Source organism: Pinus tabuliformis, chromosome 8, assembly GCF_031772625.1.
Source record: "Pinus tabuliformis cultivar Carrire ecotype Pingquan chromosome 8, CPIR1, whole genome shotgun sequence".
In the NCBI taxonomy this organism is placed as follows: domain Eukaryota; kingdom Viridiplantae; phylum Streptophyta; class Pinopsida; order Pinales; family Pinaceae; genus Pinus; species Pinus tabuliformis.
The window spans coordinates 1711848156-1711857676 of record NC_142294.1 but is presented as its reverse complement, the minus strand read 5'-3'; the positions used below and the strand labels follow the sequence as shown (position 1 = coordinate 1711857676).

Here is a 9521-nt window from a genome sequence, read left to right as displayed (position 1 = left end):
TATTAAGGGCAGTTTATGTAAAGATGATGGGAGTGAGTTTCTCATCGCATTTTCGTCGGTAGATCGAAAACATTTTGAAGAGCATAGCTCCTTCATATTTCGGAGGTTGTTACATAGTGCACAAATTCTTCCTCACTCATTTTGAAAATGTTATGAATTCTGCAAGTAACGAGGTGAAGCAGTGGAAGCGTTTTTCGGTCGCATACTTCACCATCCATGTTTTATACAACACGCTCAACTGCCCAGAGCAAAAGAAGCACAGAGGAAGTTAATTGTCCCCTTAAAACTCCATATATTTTCCAACTTTGTCCACGTTCCCTCCCTTCAACAAAAACTTCTGTACTCCATTTTTTGTTTCCAATTTTTGCTAAATTTAAAAGAGTACATAAAAAAATATCTCCATGTGTTTAAAATTTCGCAAGTAATTTAATTATATAATGATAAATAAAATTTTAAAATGATTTCAATTTCTTTAAAATTTGGCAAGGACTAGGAATGGCCAACAATTTTTTCATTTTATCTAAAAATAAAAACTTGTTTATGTCTATAGTTTTTTTTTCTTGAATTTCTGATCATAATTCTGAAATACATATGCATAGGCTTTTTTAATGGAAGAAGAATGTAATCTCATGATTTTGGATCTTGAATAAGATGATGATGTCTCTCAAATTATGTGAGAAAAAAAAACATAGTACATATTAAAAATGTTAATATTTGTATTTAGAATAGTATTTCAAAAGTGTATTGTCCTATAAATAAGCATATCCTTACTGGTTGAGTACCAAAGAATATTTAAATATGTTTAATTATACATTACTATTTTTCTAAAATAATTTTACCACTAGAAATCACAATATCTCTTCCCTACCTTATACCCAATTAATTAAGTGCATTAATTACTTATAAAACTATAGCTATTTGTAATATTTTAACCTCTAATATCTTCTCACAATACACCTCTGCTCAAATATTTTTAAAATCATCACAAACACATCCCTAACCATAAATACGAAATAAATATATAATTTTTATAAACGTAAACACCGAATGAGTTTAAACCTAGAAACATGAACTTAAACAACCAATATGTTACTAGCACTTTATGTAAAGTTGATTCATCTAATTTATGTAAACGAGATCTCTTTGTCGAATGAAAACAATTTGCCGAACGAGCTCTCTTTGCTTCTTCAAATTTCCACAGTGGTTACATGGCACAGAACTTCTTCCCCCATCTCAAATGTAACGGTCCGCCCCGTCTCGAGGTGAACTAGATAAGAGACATTACGTGACTTTTAGACAAACCACCAATCGTACCACTGTGTAACACTGCCATAATAGGGAAAGTCTAGCGGAAGAGAAGCAACCGCAGTCCAAACGTTACTTGCACTCTCATACTTCATCACCCATTTTTTATACAATGCATGCAACTGCCCACAGCAAACAGAAGGCACAAACGAACTTGAACGTCCTCCAAAACTCCACATATTTTCCAACCTTGTCCACCTTCCCTCCCTCGGATCGAAAACCTCTGTACTTCTCTCGTCGGCTCCGTTCCCTCCCTTCCATCCGCCTAATACCATGAATTTTCCTTCCCTGCAAACAGCCGCACAACTGATGCGTGGTACGCTCATGGGAGGAACTACTGTGGCCAATTGGTTGCCATGCTCGTCGAACCCGCCGGCAAAGTAGATACGTCCAGAAGAAGAACAGGCGGCATACGCAAATAAGTAGCGGAGATTGGGAATGTCAGCTCCGAGGCTCCATTTGGCGGACACAAAATCATATATGTAAATACTCTTCGTTTCTCTGTGATTGGATGGATGCACTCCACCTATGACAACCAGTTTTCTATTTACAGAAACACACTTACAGGAAATTGGAATTCCATCACAGTGGGGGATACTGATCGGTAAACTTTTCGAAGTGCCCTCCACAGGGTCATACAACGTTATCTCATCAAGATCAGGATGCTTTTTTATTTCACGAAAACATAAAAGTTGATTTCTCTTTCCAGAGAGTTTTCTATCAGAATAAAAGTTAGGATCCGTCAACATACCGTTCCACCTTCGACACACAGCTTTGAGATTCCTGTGTGAGGTGTAGGGAACTCTTAGCAAGCACTGTCGAACAAGATCATTTGGAAGATCAGTAATTACCACCATCACTACAGAGATGTACAAAGATGACTAGTAGCTTCAAACACAATGTTTTTTACTCGATCGGTATCTGAATATTTGAACATATCTCAATAGAAAGCTGAAGTGTGAGTTATTTATATAATGAATTTATTTTACTTTACTATTTTGATTAAATTTGATTTGTGTTTTTTTTTTCACAATCCAAGGTATTGATTCATGATATTCATATGGAATATGAACAGTTTTGGGTCTACTTTTTAGAATTCAAGGTATTGATCCATGGTATTCATATGAAATATCATAAGTTTAAAATCCAGAAGACTCAAGTCAAATCCAGAATTAAGATTAATCTACGTTGATTCAAGTTCCTGCTCTAAATATGCTATATTCAACATGAATATCATGGATCAATACCACGAGCAAGTTTCACTTTTATAAGAATATTTTCATTTCTTTATTTTGTTCTTTTGACAAGTTTAAAAGATTTATAGTAAATTATATTTTTATTTTTATTTTTTTTAGTAATTTGACTCAAGTCAAAATGTTAAACATTTCGTTACATCACCTCTACCATACTCCTTCGTATGCCCCTATTGACCAAATAAATTTTTAATTTTTAATTATATATTTTACATTAAATTATTTTATTTATTTATTTTTAGTATGATTAATTCTTAATTAGTTGAAGTAATTTGGGCGAGCCATGATCAAACCTTGTGCGTATTGCTATAACACTTTGGAATAATGTGGGAGGTCAAAGTAGTGGCTACCACTATAACATAAAGAGTATATCGAGCATCCTCTAAGCCAAATAGACCATGAATTTATGAATTAAACCTTTGTAAGCCCGATAAGCTAGGAATTTATACCATAATGAGATCTTTGGTACACTAGGTATACTAAGAATTTATGACTTAGCAGGAGCCTCCATAAGCCAAATATAGTAGGAGTTCAACAAGAAAAGCCTGATTTAATTTTCCCTTGAATTAAATTAGGTGAAAATTATAATTCCACATAACAAGACAACTTGCAATAGTTATCTAAGTCAATTTCACTTAGTTGGCTCGGTTATTTTCACTTGAGGGTCTAACTTGAGTCATTTGAAGTAGATCCTCAATTTTAGGAGCTTAGATTGAGTTTAATTTCAGTTGTAAGTGTGAGTTACTTATATAAGGAATCCACCTTACATTATTATTTTTATTAAATTTGTTTGGTACGGTTTTTTTGGATCTATTTTTTAGAATCCAAGGTATTGATCCATGGTATTCATATGGAATATCATGAGTTTTGCGTCTAGTTTTTACAATCCAAGGTATTGATCCATGGTATTCCTATAGAATATCATCAGTTTAAAATGGGAAAGATTCATAGGTGCTCATAAACTATATTCGTCAAATTACTACCAAGTTAAGGTTACTACTCTAACAAGATACCAGAATAGATAGTTTTATAGTGGAACTCTTTCGAACCACACAATGTGGTTCATCACAGAAGTTTCAAATTATTTAATTTTCTTTATTATTTAATATGAATAATTTAGGTTGACATTTTCATATATGTTATTTTTAAAAGTTATACATTTAAATATAGAAGGATAAAACCCACAAATTTGGAATTAAGATGTATCGAGGGTGGTTCAATACCCCCTCTAAATATGCTATATTCAACATGAATACCATAGCTTAAATACCATGAGCCATTTTCATTTTTATAGGAGTAAATTCATTTTGTTATTTGTTATTTTATTTTGACCAGTTTAAAAGATATATATATAATTTGACTCAAGTCAAATCCAAAATTAAGATAGATCTAGGCTAATTCAATTTCCCCCTCTAAATATGATATATTCCACATGAATACTATGTTTCAATAACATATGTTCTCAATACCATGAGTCTTTTTTATTTTTATAGGAATATTTTCATTTTGATATTCTATCTGACCACTTTAAAACAGTTACATTACATTATATTTTTATTTTTATTTTATTTAATATATATATATATATATATATATATATTAAATAAAATAAAAATAAAAATATAATGTAATGTAACTGTTTTAAAGTGGTCAGATAGAATATCAAAATGAAATATATATATATAATTAATTTGACTCAAGTCAAAATGTTAAATATTATATTACATCACCTCTACCATACTAAGTTGGTGAGCCCCTCTCGACCCAATAATTTTTTTATTTTAAATTATATATTTTACATTAAATTATTTATTTATTTATTTTTAGTATGGCTAATTCGTAATTAGTTGAAGTAATCTAGGCAACCTATTATCAAACCTTGAGCCTATCACTATAGAACTTTGGAAAAATGTGGGAGGTCAAAGTAGTGGCTACCACTATAACATAAAGACTATATCCAACATCGTCTAAGCAAAATAGACCATGAATTTATGACTTAGCAAAAACCTTTGTAAGTGACATACATTAGGAATTTATGGCATAATAAGGTCTTTAGTAAACCATGTATACTAAGAATTTATGACTTAGAATGAGCCTCCATAAGCCAAATATAGTAGGAGTTTTGTTGAAAATGGTAACAAGAAAATCCAAATTTAATTTTCCCATTAGGTGAAAATTGTAATTCCACAACACAAGACAACTTGCAATAGTTACTAAGTTAATTTTCTCTTAGTTGGCTCAGTTATTTTGAGTTGGGGGTCTATCTTCAGTCATCGGAAGTAGATCCTAAATTTTAAGAACCTAGGTTGAACTTGATTTGAGTTGTAATAGTTTAATTAAGTTAAAGAGAGTTAATGTTAGTTAAACTAGTTCCAACTCTCAAAGGAACTCGAAGGTTTAAAAGTTGGGTGCAACTCCATGTGTTCAAGGATTATTCGATAATTTAGCCATAACTAACTCATGCATGTGTGGTCTGCGATTTACCCTGTTGAGATTGGAGTTCAACAACAATGTATTATTAGTTCTATAATATTTCGAGTTGTATAGGTGGCGCATGAAATTAGAGAATGACCTATATGGATTTCACAATTAACGATCAGTATTTCTCTAACTAATAGAGGGATATTTCTTTGAGAAGTATTGCAAGGAAATAGGCACTTGCGCAAGTAGGAAATTTTTTAAGTATTGTCCAAGGCTTCTCTAGGAAGTAGTGAGATAGATAGAGATAATGTAGAGATTACTCGGGCTTCAGGAAAGCATTATAATCTTCTCATATTTTTGTGACTAATGAAATATACAAATGGTAGGGGTTTTACATTGTGGCTTTCCCAAGGAGATTATTGTTTAATGTGTGGATTGAATTATTTCTCTTGTATGCTTCATGATTTCATGATCGCTAATTGTTTCTATAGTTGGTAGAGTAGATTCAAGTCTATTTTTTTACTAAATTACAATTAGAAGTTTGAATCTACAAGGAATTTATACATGGTATTAGAGAAAGAATCGCAATAGAAGAGAAGAGAATTTGAAGTTTGTGCAAGAGGTTCAAATTATAAGATTATTGTTGCATGTTTTCTCCAGGACGGAGAAGATGACTTCCAACGGACTCAAAATTGCGTATGCTCTAGAAGAAACCAAAAATTTTGTGGCATGGAAGATCCATATGGAGGCAGTATTAGATTATAACAGGCTACTAGATTACAACAAGATAGATTTAGGTAAACCCCCAACAGTTGATGCCTAGGATCTCGCTCAATGGAAAAAGGATGTAGCTAAAGTGAGGAGGATAATATTTTAGGGAGTTTGATATAATATTGTCTCGAATCTGCATGTGAAAGAAAATCCATTCACTATGTGGAAAATACTAACTAACTTGTTTGAGAACAACAGTGACGAGAGGAAGTTGGCACTGAAGGAAAAGCTTCGTAGGATAAATATGCAAAAGAATGACACAATTCTGTAATACTCGAGGTGTCCTGACAAACATGGTGGGGTCGATGTGACTATCCTTGAAGAAGATTTGGTTGCTCTAGCTTTGTTGGGTCTTTCCAACAGCTGGTACAATCTATTGTGGTGTAGGAAGAAATAAGGTAGGACAATAGAGATGGGACCTCATCCAAAGAAGACGAAGATTCTCTTGCACTAGTAAGAAAAGTAAAGAAAGACAAGGGAAAGAAGTCCCAAGGAGAGGAAAGAAAGAAGAAACAATTTCCCAATGTCAACTTCTTTCACTGGCATGAATTCTGGCACTGTGCCACTAAATGTCCACAAAAGAAGGCAAGCAAGCAGGACCCTGCAGTAGCAGCAATAGGTGAAGTTCTAGCTTCATAATTTGAGCTTGATTTTACTCACATTTCATGCATGGAAAGAAAAGTAATGGGAAGCATATGGTATCTCGACAGCGGTGCCTTGTTCCATATGATGAGGAATATAGATATCTTTAGTAACTTGGAGGAAAAACACCTCAAGAAACACATTGAGTTTGGAGACGATGAGAGGTAAAGTGTGACCAATATTGGTAGAGTTACTTTTTAGAGGGAGTGAGGCTCCCCTCTTAGACTTATGTATGTGAAGTTTGTTTTGGGTCTGAAGAAGAATATTTCTTCCTTTGTGGTGTTGGGGGACCATGGCTACGATGTGATATTCAACAAAGGAAAGGTTTTCCTTGGACACATAGCCTTAGGACATGTGAACTAGATCATTGTATGAGTCAAGAAATTGCATGCACTTGAGGTTGAAGATGCATGCAAAGCCTTGACGAACAACGAAAAGGATAAAGAATTGGTGATTAAGAGGCAACATAATTTACCTCTTAAAATAGATGCTCAGAAGCAGCCTCAACAAGTTGTGGAGAAACCACAATTGTAGAATAAGAGAGGAGACAAAGTGGAAACATCTACTTCAGAAGAGAACTCCAGTAGGTTGAAATTTCAAGCTAAGTGGGAACAGGGAGAACATGCATCCATACCTCCAGGTGTGAGGCAGGGCACTATGAAACAATAGTCCAAACATTTGCCAAAATTTTGACAGGTTCAATTGAGGTATTTTTGTCTAATCAAAATGACCTTGCTACGGGGGCCCATAGTCCCATAGTATTTAGTGGCGATAGGATCAATGTCAGTCAGATATTGAGGACTGTCGATCAGAGTTGACAGAAGATTAGGAGGCTGAGTAGTAGAGTGAGAAAAAACAAAATTTTCCTAGTGCATAGATGCAGATTGATTCAATGATTATTTTTATTTATTTTTTATTGTCAGGTGGAATTGTTGTAGTAGCAACAACAATAATATGAGGTGTTTCATGCACTACATTCAAAAGGTGTTAGATCAGGGTAGATGTGAATCCCTTTCTTTTTGAGAGGGGGTGTTGAAAATGGAAACAAGAAAATCATGATTTGATTTTTTTTTGAATTCAATTTGGAGAAAATTGTAATTCCACAACACACGACAAGTTGTATTAATTAGCTAAGTTAATTTGACTTAGCTGGCTCAATTAATTCGATTTGAAGGCCTAACTTGAGTCATGTAGAGTGGTTCATAAATATTAGGATGATACGTTGAGTTTAACTTGAGTTTTAATATTTTAATTCAGTAAACTGAGTTAATGTCAATTAAACTAGTTTCAACTATTGGAGGAACTCGTAGGAGGTCTTGTAGTGGGGTGCAATTTCATGTGTTCAACAATTAATTTATAAATCATCCATAAATAATTCATGCATGTGATAACTACAAGTTACCCAGTTGATATTGGAGTTCAAGGGCAGTGTACTATCAGTTGCATAATTTTTTGAGTTGTACAGGTGGTGCATGTAGCTAGAGAAGGACCTATAGGAACTGCTCAATTCATGATGGGGATTTCCCTAATTAATAGGGGGCTAATTCCCTGACAAATAGTACAAGGAAATAGGGACATGAAAAATAGAAAATTGTTTAAGTGTTGGTTAAGGCTTGTCTAGGAAGAAAGGACACTAATAGAGATAGTGCAAAGGTTGCTCGAGCTTGAGAAAACCATTGTAATCTTCTCATATTTTTTTGACTAATGCCATATACAAATAGAAGGGGTTTTTAGCTATGATAATATTTTATTAAAACGAGATTATTTTCTTTATGAGATAAAGGGAATTTATTTTACGTTGCATTTTAATGACTATATAAACTTCTTACCCATAATATTTAATGTATCAGATTATTTTATTAGTAAAACCATCATAGATCAATCTTAATTTTGGATTTACCGAGCATCGAGAAAGATCAAATCTATGAAAAGGAAAATGCCTTAAGTCATAATAATTTGGTATAGTTGAAGTCAGTACATTTTATTCAAAGGGATTGATTTTTCCTCTTGGTAGGAAACCAAGGTTCTGTGGCAGATTTTAGAAATGAATGTATCGGTAACAGTAAATGTGAGGTAGTTGTTACAAATGGATGCCAGCCAAAATTGGGTATATGAGCTAAAGAGTGCAGGAAAATTGTCAGTATAATGCCTCATTCGGTAACGAATGCAAGTTATGGTCTATAGCTGTAAGGATGGGGAAAGAGCCCTATTTGGCCAATTTAATGTCCTTAAATTTTCAATCATAAATTATCAACCAGGGTAGGTATATTGATGAAGCACAAGTGCACTATATGTGCTAGAAGTTATTTTTATGTCGTTATGTTCTTGTTAGGCTCTAAATTTAAAATTAGTATGGAGATGGTATCATTAATTCTATTAGTGTCTTAATCCCTAAAGTTTTCAGCTAATTTCATAGGAGTTATTCTCTATTCAATCATTTTATGGATGATATGAAAGTGATTCTACGTTTACTTTTGTTGTTTTGGCTTTTTTGTCTTGAATTTTTATGTTGTAGCCAAATCTAATTTACTATGTGTAGGAGAAATATATTCTATCAAAATTTAAATGAATAATGTCTGAATTTAATTGCTAAGAAGAAGACTCTCACTCTTTTACTTATTCAATTTCATCCAAACAAGACATTCTGAACAATAGCTATGCTATGAAATAAAACAATTGGACTACACTAAATAGAAAGTAAATGAAAATGAACACACCATACCAGATAAAAGGAAAATCAAATGGTAGAGTTAAAATAGGTATAAAACAAAAGAAATTTCTTATGCATACAATGATTCAATGGTGAACTCATCATACTTCATTTATTCACACAAAACAAAGTATTTAAGTAATGAAAGAGATCTATGTGCAATCAGTTAAACACCTGTTACTAGTCATAGGGACCCTCCATGAATCAGTCGACAATCTCCAATCAATGCATTGTATAGTAAATATAAAACCAAGTCTACTACTTGAAAAATGAATCTCAACAAATTGTTCTAAAAAATTACATAGATCGACGCACACCCAAAACACAGAGGGGAAATAGTTCTTTTATAATAATTCTTCGGCATAATAGTATGAGCATTTCAATCCTAAATATATTTATTTCAATCAAACTATATCTCT

At 33.0% G+C, this 9521-nt stretch overlaps 1 protein-coding gene across 1 annotated transcript; it reads right to left on the bottom strand.

Annotated features, from left to right (window-relative positions):
* Positions 1 to 1292: 1292 nt before the first annotated feature.
* LOC149242857 (F-box/kelch-repeat protein At2g44130-like) lies at positions 1293 to 2162 on the bottom strand. Its single transcript, XM_089371045.1, has one exon. It carries the CDS (start codon positions 2160 to 2162, stop codon positions 1293 to 1295), a length of 870 nt encoding a protein of 289 aa, XP_089227171.1.
* Between the last annotated feature and the right edge of the window lie 7359 nt (positions 2163 to 9521).